At 39.9% G+C, this 20106-nt stretch overlaps 1 protein-coding gene and 1 long non-coding RNA gene across 3 annotated transcripts in view; one reads left to right on the top strand and one right to left on the bottom strand.

Moving 5' to 3' along the window:
- The window catches only part of cnnm2b (cyclin and CBS domain divalent metal cation transport mediator 2b), a 56744-nt gene that overhangs the window by 28874 nt on the left and 7764 nt on the right, over positions 1–20106 (top strand). Inside the window, exons 2-6 of one of the 2 annotated variants that reach the window (XM_077605597.1) lie at positions 12239–12382; positions 13955–14092; positions 16946–17115; positions 18529–18622; positions 19086–19145. In XM_077605597.1, the coding sequence (XP_077461723.1) occupies positions 12239–12382; positions 13955–14092; positions 16946–17115; positions 18529–18622; positions 19086–19145 (606 nt within the window). The remainder of the gene's footprint in view (positions 1–12238; positions 12383–13954; positions 14093–16945; positions 17116–18528; positions 18623–19085; positions 19146–20106) is intronic. The other variant, XM_077605598.1, reaches the window with a different exon arrangement.
- Positions 8526–9560, bottom strand: LOC144077685 (uncharacterized). The gene is made up of 2 exons (XR_013301067.1): positions 9283–9560; positions 8526–8876 (listed from the first exon to the last, which is right to left on the bottom strand). It is a non-coding gene; the product is annotated as an uncharacterized LOC144077685 (long non-coding RNA).

Genomic DNA, 20106 nt, shown 5'->3' with positions numbered 1-20106 from the left:
CGTATACACGTATACACGTATACACGTATACACGTATACACGTATACACGTATACACGTATACACGTATACACGTATACACGTATACACGTATACACGTATACACGTATACACGTATACACGTATACACGTATACACGTATACACGTATACACGTATACACGTATACACGTATACACGTATACACGTATACACGTATACACGTATACACGTATACACGTATACACGTATACACGTATACACGTATACACGTATACACGTATACACGTATACACGTATACACGTATACACGTATACACGTATACACGTATACACGTATACACGTATACACGTATACACGTATACACGTATACATATATACACATATATACATATATATAATGTCGATATATTTGCTCAATTGCTGCTACGTCTTTTTTTGGGAGAATACTGAGTGAATTCTATAGTCTCATTAACTTACATTGGCTATTTCATGGCAATTGTAGCCTAGTAGATTAGCAGATCATCCATTGTAACATACTGTTACTAATCTTTCAGTGTTGTCTTGTTTACTTCACCCAGTAAAGATTTTTGCTGTTTGTATTTTTGCTTGGACTCTGAGAAAATGATCAAACCAGGGGGGAACTTTGGAATGACAAAATATTTACAATAATAGTTGAAAAACCACATATAGGAGAAACTTCTCAAAAACAAAACTTTTAACTGGAGACTACAGGTTCCTCCAAATGCATGATACTGAAAGTGATCTCTGACCCCAATGTGTGTAATGCACTTGTGTGCTCGACTACCCAGCATGTATTCAGCGCCAGCCCAGCTAGACAGCCCCAGATGTGAAAATGTGGTGGCTTATAGGATCCGAGATGACTCTTCCTGACAAACACTTTGACTGTAGCTTGTTACCAAGTTCAAGGCTTTGGAAGGTCCAGAGGTTCAGTCTAATTTTTACTTCTAGTCACCCACTCAATGACCCCGTTCCTGGAAAGCCAGTAGAGTGACTATGAGTAGACAGGCTCCTTTTGTAACATATTTTATAGTAGACCAATGGTTCGTGCATCAGCCTCACAGTTCTAGGATCGGGGGTTCAATCCCAGGTTTGGACATTTCTGTGTGAAGATTAGATGTTCTCCTTGGGCTTGCGTGGGTTTTCCTTCCAAATCCCGGAAACATATAGTTAGTTATGAGTGTGAGCATGAATGGTTGTCCGTCTCCTTATGTCCTGCGATTGGCTCGCCACCAATTTAGGGTGTCCCCCTCCTGGTGCCCATATTTGGCTGGGATAGGCTCCAGCACCCCCCACAACCCTTGTGGTGATAAGCAGTATAGAAAATGAATGAATGAATTCCACGGTGGTGAAACACAACTTTTTCTGTTGTGCCTTGTGGCTTTCATCAGTGGGAATTTAAAAAGTATCTTGTCTTGAAAGCAAAACTTTTTGAGAGTCAAGCTACTGTCTGAGTAATTTGGACACAAAAAGAAATTTGAGGTAGATTTAATGTATTGGATGGAATCTTTTTATTTTTCATAGTCAGAGATGGTTTATTGAAACGATCGTACAAATCAGGCCTAATTCACTTCCAATTCTTATTAAAATAATATCTGATTGAATCATTCATATGGACTTTTGGGGAAAAACTATGTGAATCAGCAATATGTTTTAATTGCATTTTTACATACTCCTTGAAAAAAATTAGAACCTTCACTGATCATGTATACGCACAAATAACGTAGTATCAACAATATATACACTATACATATACAGGTTGTTGAAAAACGTACTTTCATTCCAATATCATATGTAATGTGACAAATTGCCACCTGATAGTGTAGGGGTTCACTTGCCTGACTACAATCCGGGCAAGCATGGGATTGATTCCCACTTGATTGTGGTATGATTGGGCATGCGAATAGTTGTCGACCAGTCTAGGGTGTAGTAAGCCTTTCGCCCGAAGTTTGCTGGGATAGGCTCCAGCAACCCCCGCAACCGAGGACATGCAGTCTGGTGAATCAAAATGACAAATTTATGAGTAATGTTAATTTTCCTCCAGTCAGTCAATTTATTGTTAACAAAGCAAAATGTAATGTACAACTTCTGAGGGAAATTGCTTAACGCATTTACTTATGCAAAAATTGCACTTCTTAGACCTTCTTAGAACAAAAAATGTTTAAACACCCAAAAATCTCACCCTTTGCGGGTTACAAATTTTATGTCAGTTGCATGCATGCACGTACAGCACATAAACACTGCTACATTGTAAAGAGTTATAAATTAGCTACATTTTGAATCAGGACCTGTGAATAGTGATATGAATTACATCGCCAGATATGAGGCAATAGCCACCCCTACTTTGGGAAATATTTTGATAGAGGTCCAACAACATTTGTGTGTTTACTTCCACGGCATCAGAAAATGTTAACGACATTGATTGGCTGCGTTAGTTACTCCAAAGTATTAACAGCCTCTCCATCTCGTCGTTCAGTATAGAGAGGGCATGACAAGGAGTCGTTGCTTTTACTTTTACTTCCTTCTGCATCAATATCGTAGCACTGGTTGGTTACGACTGTATTGACCCTGAAGTCATGGACACCAACAATAACTTTACACAAAGAACAAAGTTGCTTTAACCACACTAAAAGAAAACCTGTTAGAACTCTGTGACGACGAACGGCAGTCAAAGGAGAGTTGTTGTTGTTGTAGGCCAGCGGAGTGTAGGGAGATTGTCAAACAGAAAGCAACGCTACCAACGACAATTTCAAAAGAGAAAAAATGGACACAGGAAATGTTTTATGCTATGGGGGATTTCGTAACTTGGATATTGTTTTCGTAATTTGGAACAGTAATTTGCATATGCATGAATGAGCATTCCTTAGTATGAGTGTCATTGTATGCCCGTGGCACATACTGCAGTGACAGGGTAAAGGTGCACTTAACTGAATTTCCATTTGTTTACATTTATTCAACAGTAGCTAAAAATCCTCAAAAGCAATAGCTTTACTTCTCCGCAACCTAGCTGCCTCCACAAACAAAAGCCAGTGTGTTTGGGGGAGTCTTAATTCAGGCCCAAATTTATGTGAGGCAAGGCAAAAGACTACTTCCATCCTAGATGTGAGTTAACTAAATGTGAGGCACTACAAATTAGGTTTGATTGGTTTCAACATTTTTTAGTCTTTGGGATCATAAAAATCAACTTCATCTGTTTGTTAGCCTGAGTATCATCAATAACTCGTCTATTAGGATCCGACAGCCCTTTCTGGCGACCCTAAAAAAATTCAACTCTCTAAGTTGCATTGTTTGGACAAACATAGCGAGAAAATCTTAACATACACACACACTCACACACCCATAAATCACGCTTTATAAGGATTATAGATTAGCTGCGTGCGACTTCAACACACATCACTCACTCATAAGACTTGAACAATTATGTAACATGATTACTTGGCAGTAAGAGTAACTATTTTTTTATATATTCAAGAGATGGAAATGTTTTGCATATTGCAATGTACAACCTCAATTTCTGAGTATTTCAAGATAACATTTATGGAAAGCTCAATGTGATTTGTGATTGGATGAGTGAGTACGAGGATGGGAAGCCTGAAGTTTGACAGAAATGCTTGTTGGACGTTTTCTTAGCATCATCAGCCATTTAATTTTATCAATAAAGGGATTAGTACTTGACATTTGCTTTTTTTCCATTTCATCATGGCGGTGGCGAACAAGTTAAACACAAAGAACAAACATTTCAAACTGTGAGAGTCAAAGAGCCTGCCAAAACAGTCCCCCGGGGAGTCTTGTGGGTGATACTCGGGGTCGGGGTCCGGTCCCTATATGGCCGGTGTCAGTCTGGTCCGCGTAGTAAGTCAGATCCGTTTCCAGTAGGGGTTGGACTCCACCAGGGGTACCCTATGTCACCGATTCTGTTCATAACTTTTATGGACAGAACATCTTGGCGCAGCCGTGGCGTTGATGGGGTCCGGTTTGGTGCCCTCAGGATTGCATCCCTGCTTTTTGCAGATGATGTGATTCTGTTGGCTTCATCACGCCGTGATCTCCAACTCTGGCTGGAACGGTTTGCATCTGAGTGTGAAGCTGCCGGGATGACAATCAGCACCTCCACATCTAAGACCATGGTCTTCAGTCGGAAAAAGGTGACACGCCCTCTCCGGCCGGGTCAGGGATCAGGTCCTTCCCCAGGTGGAGGAGTTTAAGTATCTTGGGGTGTTGTTCACGAGTGAGGGAAGAATGGAGCGGGAGATCGACAGGCGTATCGGTGCGGCGTCTGCAGTGATGCGGACTCTGCATCGGTCCGTCGTGGTGAAGAAGGAGCTGAGCCAAAAGGCGAGGCTCTTATGAGTCGTGCTAACATCTCTGACACCGAAAATTACAATTTTTTATTTGATTATTAATTAAAATTTAAAGTGAGATCAGGAGTCCCCAAACTTTTTTATACAGCGGCCACACAATCGTGAAATACAGTGGTACCTCTACTTAAGAATGCTTCTACATATGAAATTTTAAGGATACGAAACCCTTTGATATGAAAACTACTCTTCCAATCTACGCAAGCAAGATCCAAATTACGAAATCAAACATCTCCCAAAAGGTAAATACTTTTCTCTCATGCATTGTTTTATTTTTCAATTGTCGCAGTGGAGTTGCACATTCTCCTTGACAATCTCCCCCCACTCCGCTGTCTTCCCATTGACTGTTTCCGATCAACAACTCTATTTTGACCACCATTCATCGTCACAGATTTCTATCCCCCTGTGTGGTTAAAACAACTTTGTCCTTTATTTTATAAAATGAAGGGGCCTGTTATCCATTGAGGAACTCACTCATTTTCTGAACCGCTTATCCTCACAAAGGTTGCGACCTGGGATCAAACCCTCAACCCCAGAACTGTGTGGTTAGTGCGTAATATCCATTTGGCCGCCAAAAATAAAACTGAAGATGTTTAAAAAATAATAATACTTACAAAAAATGAAACAAGTTCTGAAACCAATTAATTTCGTAAGTAGAGATACCACTGTCACGTAAAATTGAATGAGCCGGACCAGAATGACCACCAGCAGAACTCATTGCGTAGTAGAAATTACTGTCTTGACACAGGTATCCACAATACTATATCAACACATGATTCCTGGCATATATAGTACTTTTTTATCATTACTATTGATTTGCAATAGACGCTTTGTTTTAATTTGAATAGAGATTCACTGATCTTTTCTTACTTTCACAGTTTTTATGCACTCATTCATTTTCCATACCGCTAGCCCTCACAATGTTCGCTTCAGGTGCTGATGCCTATCCCAGCCAACTATGGGCACCAGGCGGGAGACACCTTGAATTGGGGGTCAGCCAATAGCAGGACACAAGGAGACAAGACAATCATTCATGCACATAACCATAACCTTTTATGCAATTTTAATAAATTTGAGTAACATAACAACTAATCTACGTACACAATACAATATCTTGGGTGAGAGCAGCTCAGGCAGCCGTGTGGGGTGAGTGCGTCAGCCTCACAGTTGTGAAATTGAGGGTTCAATCCCAGGACCCTGGCAGTTTACATGTTCGACCCTGGGCTTGCGTGAGTTTTCTCCGGGCACTTAGGTTTCCACCCACCTCCCAAAAACATGCATGGTAGGCTGGTTCAAGACTCTAAATTGCCCCTAGGTGTGAGTGTGAGTGTGAATGGTTTTCAATTCAGTGTGTCTCCCATCTGGTGCGCATAGTTGGCTCCAGCAACCCCCGTGACTCTTGGGAGTATTGGTAGTACGGAAAATGAATGAATAAATGTCACCAACTCTGCTTATTTCCTCATTGTATAGATATTGAGAATAATACACTTCAATGTGTGTTCAGATTCTTTCACTGCATGTGGTAATGTCATTTGTAACCCACTTCAAAAATACACGAGTGAAAGAAATGGATAAGCCTTGGCCAAAATCGTTGACTTTCCCTAATCCTGCCCTAATCATGGTATTATGACGTCTTCTGTGTTTTTGTTCATAATATATGTCCATCTTTTGGATGTAAATGTTGAAGTAAAGCAAAAAAAACATGCTAAGAATGACCCCGAGGTCTCCTGAGATTTGTGTTCAAAATACAAGGAGCACATATCTCAAATTCCCATTTTTATGACTTGGGACTTTCAACATTAGATTTTCCACTGTAAAGGGGAAATGTTTGTGTTTAAGCCCATGGGACAGCACAATGAAAAACATTGCTGTATATTTTTTTTATTACCGATATTCTCATTCAATTTTTTCGTACATGTATTCCTCTTTATTCTGTAGGAAGGGAATCTCATAACTTATACCAAGTAAATTCTTTTTTTTAGGAATTCAATGGATACACTGCATGTCCAATAAATTAAAGAAAGTTAAGTTAAAATTTTCCATTTTGCGTTATAGTGCTTTTTGGAGTAAAATTTAAACTCTAACTTAAATGTAGCGATTACCGACAAGAAAAACAATACTTCATTTGTCATAGTTATTTTAAAACAGTCTTTATGACCACTTCACTGTAAAATAAAACCGTATTTACTCGCATATAAGCCACCCGCACGTATAAGCCGCACCCTTAAAATTGTTGAATTATTAAAATTTCTCGCGTATAAGCGGCCCCCTCTTCACAATTTTCACCTCCATATTCGTAGTTTTAATAGGGAGTACAAATGTGTTACTTTGAAGGGAAAATATTAAGAAAAATCATCAGAACCCCACCTGGGATTCAGCCCTCAATATCAGAACTGGAAGATCGACGTGCTAACCGCTTTACCACCTCGGCAAAACATATCTTGAGAAAATATCAGATTGAATCAAAAGTCAAAAAATTAGTATAAAGACAACCCTAAGTACGATGGTAAATTTAAAAACAAAGATTTACACCTGATGGGGAATCAATGCCATTAAAGACAAGGTTAGTGTAGTTACATTGATCTTGTTGTCTCCTTTTTTTCCAATTGGCTATGTACTCCCTGTGCAGTTTATATTTAATGCTGGCTCTCATATCTGCAGTATTGCTGCTTGCTTTAATGGAATGAGATTTGATTTGTCTTTGTTCTAGTTTAACCTATGGTCAGCAACATTTTTAAGAAGTAATTTATATTATTTGTGTTCTACTGTTAGCAGATTATTTTGTTACCAATGTGTTAATGTCTAAAGACTGTCTTAGAACTGCTCCACATTCTTTGTTTTCACCAGGAATTCTTCCCTAAGGGTTTCATACATTAGTTTGCTCAGTCTTGAAAGCATCAACCTTTGACTGAGTGTCCATGACTTTGACAATTACAGTGGTACCTCGTCATACGACCGTTCGTCATACGGAATGCTCGTCTTACGGGGGAAATTTCAATCGAATAATTTGCCCGTGATGCGGTCAAAGTTTCGTGATGCGACCAAGCCAGGTTGCCATGGCATTTTTTTTGGCATATCTTTCGTGTATAACAATATTTACGAGCACCGGATGAGCTATTCAGACCAGGAAACACACAACGCGCATGCGCGGTGAAAAGAGGGCTTTCTGGGTAATGAAGTATACTCGTGCTCGCAAAAGTATCCCCGGTAGCAACTCTATCATAGGCGCCGTTCGAGGGGATGCGAACACAGATGCTACAAGCTAAAAGGAGCCGCTAGCCAGCGCCCCTGAAGCTCCCATGAGCAGCGGGGCGATCGCTGATAAAAGACTCTGCTCGTTGGCTGCTCATAAGAACATCGGGGGCACTGGCTCGCAACAGCATCCCCGGTAGCAACTCTATCATAGTCGCCGTTCGAGGGGATGCGAACACAGATGCTACAAGCTAAAATGAGCCGCTAGCCAGCGCCTCCGAAGCTCCCATGAGCAGCGGTGCGATCGCTGATAAGACTGCTTGCTGCTCGTTGGCAAGTGGTCGTGCGTTCTCCGATTGTGAGGACATTTGTGTGCATCATTTTCGGAATATTTTGAAGGGAATAGTACGACAGCAAACAGCCCATCGATAGCGAACGTGAGGTTGGAGTGTTTGTTCTGTTTACGAGTGCGTTGTGTGGAGGAAAAAAAAACCGAAGCCCCTCTCCCCTCGGCGAAATCCGGCCAATTTTAGTTAGATTAAACACTTTATTTCTATTAAACCACTCGTTATTTATTACTTTGTCAATATATGGCGAATTATAAGAAATAAAACTTTTTTTTTCAATCCAATATCCTGTTTCTGGTGTTTTTTTCAGAGAGTTGGAACGAATTAATTTGTTTCCCATTCATTTCAATGGGAAACTTTACCTCGAGTTACGAGTAACTTGTCATACGAGCTCAGTCCCGGAACGGATTAAGCTCGTATCTCGAGGTACCACTGTATATAAAAACTGTTCTGTTCAGTGCACTGCAAATAAGTGTGCTTTCATGGTGTTGTGTGGGGTGCTGCAGTGCAATTAAGCGTTTCTTGTTGAGCCTAGATGTCCTCTCTCAACAAAACCTGCGTTAGCCAAATCCGCTTAGTCATGCTCGGAGTGAACCACTAGTGTCACTTAAATAAACACGCAGACACCCAAAGTTTGCACACCTGTATACATGCGCATGCCTAGGTACACACAAATACATTAGACACCCTTGTTATTTACACCCAGGTAGTTGCATGCAAATGACCCATTCCGAGACAATCTGATCACACAGTGGAGGCTTCGCCTTGTGCTGTTCCTTTCCTTGGTGAGAATATCGCTGGGGTGGAATGGAAACTTCATTTTGAAGGGGGCTAATATTAGCCTGGGCTTGTGGAAAATTCCTTTTAAATGATCACAAGCTGAGAAGAGGCAAAGAATTTGTTTAGCATTTTGCTAGACACTCTTCTTTGAATACATGCAGCTTGTTTCTCCCTTTTTCTGGGTGGCACGCCGAAGGGTCCTGGGAACACAGACGTAGAGGAAACAGAGAATAAGAGCCTTTTTGGGGCCTTTGCTGATGGATCAGAATCATTCTTTTCCAGGTGTTTTTTTTTTAATTAAAGTTTTTAATTTTAAAAGCAACACTGTGTGAGTGCACAATTTATTTGGGGGTTGCCTTGGACCCCCACTTGGTCAAAACCAATGTTCCCTCTAATTTTTCACATCTGGGCATACAGGCAACCTCCCTCCCAACACAGAGGACCATTGTGAGCAATGGCCACACGAGTATTACATCTGCCATAAGCAGATAAATGTCTACTACCCATAAATGATCTAGTCATAATAAAATGTAATGATTAATATCTATGAATAAAACATTTTAATAAATAACACTAAAATATGCACAAATCTGACTGAAATTTTACCTTATTTTCACGTCAGTCCTTCTCACTTCTCATTTTCTGCTGAATGTGCCACTTGAGATAGTCAAGCTTTCATTCACCATATGCAATATTTTTCCATCGGAAAACTTGCTCACAACTTTAGCTGCATGTTTTGCAGAGGGAACTTTCTCACCCAATTTCACCACTGGTTCTTTTCTTTGCTCATACTCTGGCAGTCATTCCATCTTAAAAGAACCGCATTTCTTTTTTACTTTGGCTCGTTTTGCCATGATAAAGGGCTGGCTGCAGCTCCACCGAACTGTAAGCTATATGCTAACCTGCTGAACAAAGTCATCTGCGCATAACGCGTAACTAACGCAGCCAATCAATGTCGTTAACATTTACTCATGCCGCAGAAGTAAACACGCGTGACATGAACCGTGTCATATCATTGGCTGGACACAGTGTTAGTCATAGTTTACCGTTTCTTGTCGTTTGTCAGTGACAGGCTGCCACTCTGAGTTGCGTTGCACAATGGCACAGAAATATATATATATTTTTTTACAATTCAAGTTGGATTTTATTTGCACTGCACATCTTTTCTGTGCGTGGAGAACACGAGTAGTGCGCACCTTATATGGAACTCTGTCCAAAACTATACACTGACCAACACTTACATGAATGACGTAGGTCCCTTCTGACATTGCATTAATTTGTTTTACCTTGACCAGACTTTTTTTTAGCTTTCATTAAACACCTGGCCTTGTTCTGGCTGTCTACTTTGCAAATGTATTTGAATGATTCATTTTCAACACCACTTATATAAAAGTTTTATTCTTTTACAGTAGTGCTGGAATGTTAGTAGTACAATAATTGATGGTAAATGTTGTTTTACCAAGTGCATTTCCTTTAAATTACATTGACAAATAGCAAATTTTATCTGGCCTTGTCAGAAAATCTCATAATTCCCTTCCAGTCAATGAGACCAAGACAAAGACCTTCAAAACTTTCTTTCGAGCCTGGTTTTGAAAATTTCTGGCATGTCATATACCGCCTGTCTTGTACTTTTTCAAGATAACATTGAAAAATTGTTCCTTTCACAAGGTTAAACCTTAAATTCTTATCCTGAATGTACCTTATTGATGTACAGTAATCCCTCGAATATCGCGGATAATGTAGACCAGACATGGCTGCGATAATCGAATATTGCGTATAATGTAGACCAGACATGGCCGCGATAATCGAAAAACCGCGAAGTAGGATCACCCCTATTATTACTATGTATACCATACTACGTTTTTGCGCCTATACAAAAATACAAGTGCAATTATCAAGAAGTATATTTATTAATTATTACAGTTATAGTCATATGAAAAGACTGTAATGTATCAATATGTAAATATAATCTATAAAAAAATCAAAATAATTTAAGTACTTAACTCACAGTGAAATTTAAATAATATGATTTAAATAATTAAAAAAACAGGTTATTGGGAGCTTTAGTCCAAGTCCTCTTCGTCAGATTCGAGAGGCATTGGATCATGGATGGAATCTTCAGGAGATGCCGTAGGGCAGCTTCTCAGAAGGAGCTTTTGCAAGAGGTTTTCGGCGGACAATGAACATGGCGACCGCCATTTTTTTTTTCTTCAAATATTGCTGTTGTTGTCTTGAAACTGTCAAAACGATTGCCAAATTCAATGGCTCCGACCATGTTGTCCTCAATCTCCTGGTGGAGTCTCCTTCTGAGTGGCCCCATGCAGTGTGTTGGCGTCCTATCGTTATCCCAGCTTCACGACTGCATTTACAGCGCAAATCCCTCATAATGCTGTTTCATTTTTTTATTCTTTGGCGTCGGAGGCGTGGTGTTTTAGTCCTCACTAGAGAACATTTATTTTTATTCTCAGCATACAGATCGCCACAGCACGGGTGCATCTTCAGAGGGGAAGTGCTTTCACTTGCCGTGTGTCTCCCTCTTAACTGTACGGCAGAACCCGTTAACATGGTTCCTACCATGTGAATTATGTACAAAAAACGCCACAGTGTAGATTCATTTATGCCGCACAGGCATGCTACGCCTTTAGCATATCAAGGAACGTCAATATTTAGGAGGCATTGACAACAGCGACTCAAAATACAATAGTCTTTCTCCATAGGTAATGTGCCTGATTCAAAATCTAATCCGTAGAAACCAGGAAATGGCAAGATGTCGTCATTCTTCTTCTACGGTAAAATATTGCTTCTTCTTCAGTGCTGAGTGCCACCCAATTCATCGCCAAAGCAGAATCGGACCCCTGAATTCCGCCATTTTTTTATCCCCTGTCTTCCGCTTGCGAGTTTCATCGTGAATTTGGACATTTTTGTGAACGTTTTTTAATACTTGAGATAATAAAAAAAACGCGAGGTACCGAAGCCGTGAATCTTTAAGCCGCAAAGTGGTGAAGGATCACAAAATTTTTCTTTGACTTTTGCAATATGATGTTTTTGTTCGTGACTCAGTCTCACATGCCTGCTGTTTTGGGCTGGTCTACACTCCTTCAAGTCGTTTTGTCATAGCCTCTGTATTTGCATGTGTTGTAAAGAACACTACATAGCCAGAGCCAAAGTACAACATACAGAGGCTTTTTTAATGTGCTAACCTGAATATGAGGTGATTAGAACTGTTGCTTGTACTGTATAGTGGAAAGAGCGCATAACTGATGCAGATAACAATTGTTGCCTTGGTTATTTATTGTTAACTGGCCGTGGCCAGACTCACTACTGCCACACAAGCCTTTTTTCAGGTTATTTACATTTATTGTACAGTTTTGCCCACCCGAGAGCAGAATGTCCCACAGAATTTGTTCCCTTTTGAGTCTTTCCCCGCAACTCCGAGCAGAACACCACCATCTTTATACCACCAACTTCCTGAGCTGTATTTCACTCACCAACATAATATGACCCTAACTTTATAACTTGCCTTTGTGTTTGTGTGTCTGTGTGTGCATGTATGATTTGCTAGGAAAATCCCATCTGGCCATAGTTCAGAGGGTCAACAATGAGGGTGAGGGAGACCCTTTCTACGAAGTTCTTGGTATTGTCACCCTGGAGGACATTATTGAGGAAATCATCAAGTCAGAGATCCTGGACGAGACAGACTTATACAGTAGGTTTCCCTCTTAAAGTTCATACCAGCTTGACTTAAGGTCAGAGCTTGATGTGATATAGCTTGAATTGCAAAAAAGGCTTGTCCACATATTATAAACCAATTTAAGATATCTTACAAAACAACAATAAAATCATTATATTTGGATCGAAATGGATCACATTGCTTGGAGTAATATTCAAATTCATAGAGGATTCTGAATCAATAGCATATGTGTCATAGCAATGGTAAAGTGTGTCGTGTCAAGATTTATTCACATAGATTGGTCACAAAATATGTGGATGCATTGTGGTAATTTAGAACACAAAGTATATGCATTTTTTTATCGATAGGTAACTTGATACTTAAAAGTCAAACTGTTGTGCATTGGCCACCTTTCCAATCCATATGAATGCTATTCACAGGCAACAATAATAATCGAGTGAGCATTTTCATTGCATCTATTGAAGTAGCCTGCAATCACTGAACATCTCTACCAAGATATAACGTATTTCTAACAATACGTTTTGCTCGAATTTTTTATCACAAATGTCTGCATCTGATGTTTCCTCGTCTTTTATTGACTTCCTGCCGTGTGCGGTCGATTGGTCACCGGTCTTTTGGTCGCCGTCTTTTGGTCGCCCCGACCGCGACAACGGGCGACCAAAAGACCGGCGACAAAACAAGGTAAAACAACATGGTCTACGCATCAATAAAATCCAACAATGGCCATGAGCAGTTTCACTGAGCCGACGTGTGAGTGTATAAGAGTTTGTATGTACATGCGTTGTCCCTTTAAGAAGCTACGTCCGTCAGGGTCTTAACAAGTTCTCCAACAAAAAACAATAAAAGTCCGGGAAATTTGGAGCTTTTCTTTAGCCTAATAATTAATAGGGCATTAAGTATGACTAAATAGTAATTCGCAATTTGTATTTAGGGAATTTGAGCAACGATTTAAATGGTAATTATCACTTACCTTCCGTGCGACCAAAAGACCGGCGACCAAAAGATCAGCAACCAAAAGACCGGCGACCAATCGACCGTGTACCCTTCCTGCACCCCCAATACTGCCCCATTTAACATATATTTTGTTTAGTTTTGACCTGACTTGTGCGCAAGTTATGATGTCATGACTTAAATATTATTTGTGTTTAAAAGCATGCATGTTTCATGGCATAAAGATGAACATCCAGAATGTTTTCTGGAGTTACATTTTAATGCAAAATGATGCCAAGATGTGGAAGCAGAGTTAAGGACTAATTGAAACATCTTTTAGAGGTAAAATATTGTTTTGAGCGGCAGCAGGAAACAGCGTTGATGTCATAGCTCCCCCTAACCAATGAATGTGATGTGTTATGAATGTGTATGTATGTAAACAAACATAACCCCCATATAGTTCTCCTTTAGTTCTAAGAAATACACCCTAGCTAAGTTTCTAGAAAAGGCAAAGCATTTTGAGTAACTCAACTGTAGTCACCCTGTGACCCGGAAGAACTATATCCATTAGTCGAGTGGCATAGTGGATTTTCTTCTTCCTGTTCTAGAAGTATATAATTGTGTGTCTTCTCATCCACTCTCCCTTTGTCTCTGCAGCTGACAACAAGACGAAGAAAAAAATCACCCATCGCGACAGGAAGCAGGATTTCTCGGCCTTCAAGCCTACCGACAATGAAATGAAGGTTAAAATATCACCTCAGCTTCTGCTGGCTACCCTGCGTTTCCTAGCAACAGGCAAGTGGGCCGCGCTCCTGCTTCACTTCCCCCAGTGTGCCCTAAGCTCCTCAATGCCAGCAAAGTGTTATGTGCATGTGTGCACATTTAGTGTGCACAGTTTGTGCGCACATGTGCTTGTGTGTGTTTTTTAGTTTTGGGGCAGTTGGGTGGAGAAAGGGCAGAGTAGACGTGTGTACAACGAACTTTGTGGGTTTGTGGTTGTTTGAAGGAATGAATTGTCTTAGGACCGGCAAGTTGGTGTTCAGGTTTGTTTGTGTTTGTAAAGAAGGCCTCTCGTATTTGGCATGGATTGGAACAAATTTCTATACACATGCAAAAAAAAAACACAGGCGTGTATCCGCTCACAGACATGGATTGAAAGTGACATGTTGAGTTAGTTCACAGGTTTAACAGCACCCTGTTTACATTGATTTTTGTCTTCACCTGCATTATTTTTGATATTTTTTAACTAATGGAGGTTCCCACATAGATTTGACTTTTTGTGTAAGATTTAGAATACAGTGGTACCTCTACTTACGAAATTAATTGGTTCTTTTTTTACTTTTTCTTAAAACTTTTTCGTAACTTGAAATTTTGTAAGTAGAGGTGTACTCCATATGTAAATTCTCTAATTTGTTCCATGGTCCTCATACAACTACCAACTAAACACTTGAAAATTGGTCAAACTGTCCCAATTTTGTATGAAAAATGTGAGGAAACACACAAAAATGATAGAAAATTACAAGGAAATTATTTATTCTCATCTCATTTTCTGAACCGCTTTATCCTCATCGGATCGTGGGGGTGCTGGAGCCTTGGGCCAGAGGCGGGGTACACCTTGAATCAGTGGCCAGCCGATCGCAGGGCACAAGGAGACGGACAACCATGCACACTCACAATCATACCTAGGGGCAATTTAGAGCATCCAATCAGCCTACCATGCAGGTTTTTGGAATGTGGGAGGAAACCGGAGTACCCGGGGGAAACCCACGCAGGCCCAGGGAGAACATGCAAACTCCACACAGGTGGACGTGACCTGGATTTGAACCCCAGAGCTGTGAGGCTGACACGCTAACCACTCGCTGTACCGGGCCGCATGAAATGATTTATGAATGTCTTAAAATAAATAAAGCATATAAAAATTTACCCTGCACCACTGCGGTTTTTAATCGCTTAATAAGGGGAATTGTAATTATTAATAAGGGGAGCATTTAGCCGGGGTGGACAGGTGAGTAAGAGAGAATCTTGAAACATGGATAGTGGTTGTTGTGAGAGAGTCAATTGAATTGAATTGAATGCTTTTATTGTCATTATATGAGAGGGTAGCAATGTCCTAAAGTGAGAATCAATGCATCCGCGACAATATTTTCAAAATAAAATAACGGATAAGGAAATGCATTTACTTTTGGGGGGATTTCGTAACTTGGCTCTTTTTCATATCTCGAGTCACTCATTTGCATATCAAAAAATTGTAACCTGAAAATTTCGAACCTAGAGGCATTCGTAAGTAGAGGTATGACTGTATTGCCAGAGGGTAAAGAAGCAGCTAAATACTCAATCAGTATTCACATTTCTTGCACCACAGATGTTTTTTTCTTGAGAACTTTGAGCTTGCAGGTAAGCAAGCATTGATTTGGTCTTGTGTCGGCGACCATAGGATCTGGAGCCGCATGTGGCTCTTTAGCGCTGCCCTTGTGGCTCCCTGGAGCTTTTTAAAAAATGATTGAAAATGGAAAATGGGGGAGAGAAATATATTTTTTACTTTAATATGGTTTCTGTTGGAGGACAAACATGGCACAAACATTAGTAATATTTTCCAATGCTGTAAGAATGTGTAGAATAAATATTACATTTCAACATTTCTGCCAACAAAGATTTCGTCATAGCCTGCAACACACAATTTCATCAGCAGGGTGGGATTCTAGGCAGGTGCCTGTTGTAAAAAAATAAAAAATAAACAGCTGGCGTGTGATAGGTGATTTGACGAGCCATGGATTCCAACGGGAAAACAGAGCATTCAACATTTCTTGGACAGAATCATTTGCATTTATGAGAAATGCGCAAAGATTGCCTGAATGTTCGCTGTGTAGTGAGAAGTAGTCAAATAACAAAAAGAGTCATGTGTGAAGACATTTCCAGCTAAGGCATTTGCAGCCAATCACCCAATTGGAAAGAGAGAAAACTAAGGCTTTTATTTTTTTGCGGCTCCAGAAGAATTTTTTATTTTTTTTGTTCAATATGGCTCTTTCAAAAATTTGGTTTGCTGACCCCTAGATTAAGTTCTCCAAAAGGCTTTTAGGCAGCTAGAGTTCTTGGTGATGTAACCAGGTGATATCCACAGCTGTACTGCTCAGTTAATGTTGTCGACTGCCCAATTATATGAGTTAACTCAGTTCTTTTCATTTTGCATTTTCTTGATGTTGTCTGACGTTTAGTTTGCTGCATTTTGGTCTGTAAGGTCATTTTATAATGTGTCCTTGTGGTATTGTTTTTATCTTTACACCACAAATATAAGGAGGAATAATAAACCTAGATGTTAAACAGCTGTAATGTCATGTAGTACTATGAAAACCAGTCCTTCTCCAAGCCCCCCCCCCAAATTCCAGATTTGATTCAGAAACAAAGTGTACATTTTAAACATTGTCCTTTTCCTGCATGTTTTTATTGTAGAGTGTAGAATTGACATATCATGATCTTTTGCTTTATCCAGAAACACAGCAAATTTCATTTGACTGTTGAGAGTGATTATTTCCCTCCTACACAAACATGTACACTTCAATAAGATTTTTTTAATTAATGTTTAGGAAATGTTGTATTGTTATTCCAGTTTTTCAACTATGAGTCTCACAACCATCTTTTCTCTCTCTGTAGAGGTAGACCTGTTCGCACCACCACAAATGTCTGAAAAGATTTTACTGCGCTTGTTGAGGCACCCCAATGTCATCCAGGAGCTGAAATATGATGAGAAGATTAAGCGGGCACCTGAGCACTACCTCTTCCACAGGAACAGACCCGTGGACTATTTCATCCTCATTCTGCAGGTTAGTTGGAGAGAGAATATTGGAAACATCATGCCAGACCGGGGGCGTAGCCTATACAATTTGTCAAAACTGATGAGAAAATGGAGATCCAACAAGTACATTCATTTATATCGAGGTGCTACCAACTATATCTAATCCATATTTCAGAACAAAAACTCCCCAAAATTGCACTGAAATGATCCAGTTTATCTTAACTTGCTCAACAATGGTCAGGAAAACAATTGTTGCATTGATGCAAACAAAATTCTGTGCTAAATCCAGCCTTTTTTTTCTTCAAATAGAAATTTTGTGCAATGCTAAATGATTGCAAGGCAATATTTTAAACAAAATGGATGGCACTTTAAGACATCTGCAATACGGGAGACCACCAGACAAGAACAATATGATGTTCTTTACTCCACTGCTACCAATGTAGACCAACATGTGAAATTGATTACATTTCATACAAACGTATAAAACTACGCAACATTAAATAAATAAATAATGATACTATAGGACTTATATAAAAATATCAAAAATACCATTTGCCTGAAAACTAAAGCACACAGAAAGCAAGCATGTGTGTGCATAATTATTTCAGACTGAAGGCCTGCACTGGATAACTCGTACCCTACAGGCAACACCAGCAACAATAAATCCACGTGCTGTGCATAATTGGTTCTGATAATTGATAATAATTGGGCTGAAAGGATTGATAAATACTGGTCCATACTAGAAAGCAACCAAATTCCAAGATGATCGTTTACCAAATGGCGGAAGAGTTGGACTTAGTGTCTAAAAAAAGGAAAACATCAAAAACAACCTGAGATGTAACTTAAAGTAAAAACTCATGTTAGATTTCATTCAGAGATCAATTTTTATTTTTTTTATTCTGTCCAAGAAATGTTGAATGCTCTGTTTCCCTGGGAAAAAAAAGCAGAAATTGAGAAGAAAATGTCCAATGTTATTATTATATAATATGCTACACAGATACTATAGGGCTTGTTTTTTCCCCAACTTAAATATTAGGAGTTTAGAAAACGATATAATAAGAAAGAAAAATCTGAGTCTTCACTCAATTTTTTTAAAAACTCGAATCCAATGCAATGGCTGTCCAGCAGTGTTACAATACTTTAGTTTTGACCTGGTGGCATTACGTTTGATGCAGCATTATTCTTTCATGTTGTGCTTTACTTTTTTTCCCCAAACTTGGCAAAAAAACAACAAAAAAACAAGTTTTGGGAGGTGCAGCGAGTACTTAAATCATGTAAACATTTCAACTTTTCTTATCGAACTCTAAGACTTATTCTTTTTACTATTGCCAACATTAGATCTATTTCCACACTTGTGCTAATAAAGATTTATAATGGCAAGGTTTCATCTTGGAAATAATTATTCAGAATTTGGGTTTTTTTTTTGCTCTCATTTCAATAGGGCAAAGTTGAAGTGGAGGCAGGAAAAGAGGGGATGAAGTTTGAAGCGGGACCATTCTCCTTCTATGGGATGATGGCTCTTAACGTCTCACCAGGTGCGCTACAAATGTATTCTAATTTTTGATTGTTGTTAAGTCTGTTTAACCCGTTTATTGCTTGACAAATCAGTAAGAATAATGTGGTTTATTTTAATAAGAGATGATCATAAATAGACACTTGCTAGTGGTCTGAGCTATAAAAGCAGTTTAGATGGATGAACCTCTTGCAGTGGCGGTAGTAGTGATGCACTCTTTCCTCAGTTCATTCATAAACTTCTCAACCCTTCTAGTTGTAGCAGTAGATAGGAAATGAGAGCCACCTACTGGTAAAAACAAAAGGTGTCCTCTTCTGTGGTCTACTTGTGGTTTTATTCCCTTTTCAATGTCAGTCAGTTACAGCCGATGTCTCTAATATTTTTAATACGTATTATTCTCTGCTTATTTATTCCAATGACCATACAATAAAAGATTATTTCTTACCTCTTTTTCCTTCTCTGTTCCCCTTTTCTCTACGCCAAAGTCCCTCTGTCCCTTTCCCGAACATTTGTCAATAGGGCCGATTCATTAGCCGGATCACCAGGTAAAGTACTTTTCTAACTATTCTTTCTAACCCTAACCCCCATCTTCACATTGGATTAGCACACCCTTTTGTCTTGAGTGCAACACTATTCATTCATTCATTTTCTGAACCGATTTATCTTCAATAAGGTCGCGGGGGATGCTGGAACCTATCCCAGCTGACTTCGGGCCAGAGGCAGGGGACACCCTGAATCAGTGGCCAGCCAATTGCAGGGCACGAGGAGACAGACAACCATTCACGCACACACTAATACATAGGGGCAATTTAGAGTGTCCAATCAACCTACCATGCATGTTTTTGGAATGTGGGAAGAAACCAGAGTACCCGGAGAAACCCCACACATGCGCGGTGAGAACATGCAAACTCCACACACAGATGGACCGACTCGGATTTGAACCCAGGACCCCAGAGCTGTGAGGCCGACGTGTTCACCACTATTCAGTAGCTCAATATTCTCATTCTGTATTTTTGGCTTTCTAAATGTTGATTAATTAGTAAGTGTCCGAAATGTGGTCTGCACTTCATTGTACCATACACGTGAATGAAATTGAAGGAAAACTGCAACAAAAAAAATCCCATAGCACCCTCATCCCCCGAGCCATTATTCAAGACGGCTGAATGGTGCAGGAGGCCCCAGGCTCCGCCCTCTCCCTCTCGCCCCTAACCTATAACCCCCTGACTGCATAAACAAGACCTACAGCTACAGCCCCCTGCCGGATACCACTGTGCGCACATATGAGTCACGGCACGTACACATATGTTCACTCAGATAGGCACAAATAAAACAAGCACAGGCTGAACGCACAACTTTAAAGGAAAAGACGAGACCAAGAGTAATTGTCCATGTGACAGATGGTTACTCAAAGAATCTGAATATGCAAATCGCTATTAAAATATACTGTTTAACCAGAAAATGTCACCACCTGCGAGCGCAGTCATTGCGGGACAAACTGTTTCCCTT

Source organism: Stigmatopora argus, chromosome 7, assembly GCF_051989625.1.
Source record: "Stigmatopora argus isolate UIUO_Sarg chromosome 7, RoL_Sarg_1.0, whole genome shotgun sequence".
NCBI lineage: Eukaryota > Metazoa > Chordata > Actinopteri > Syngnathiformes > Syngnathidae > Stigmatopora > Stigmatopora argus.
The sequence above is the reverse complement of the archived record's forward strand: the minus strand, read 5'-3'. Positions and strand labels throughout refer to the sequence as shown.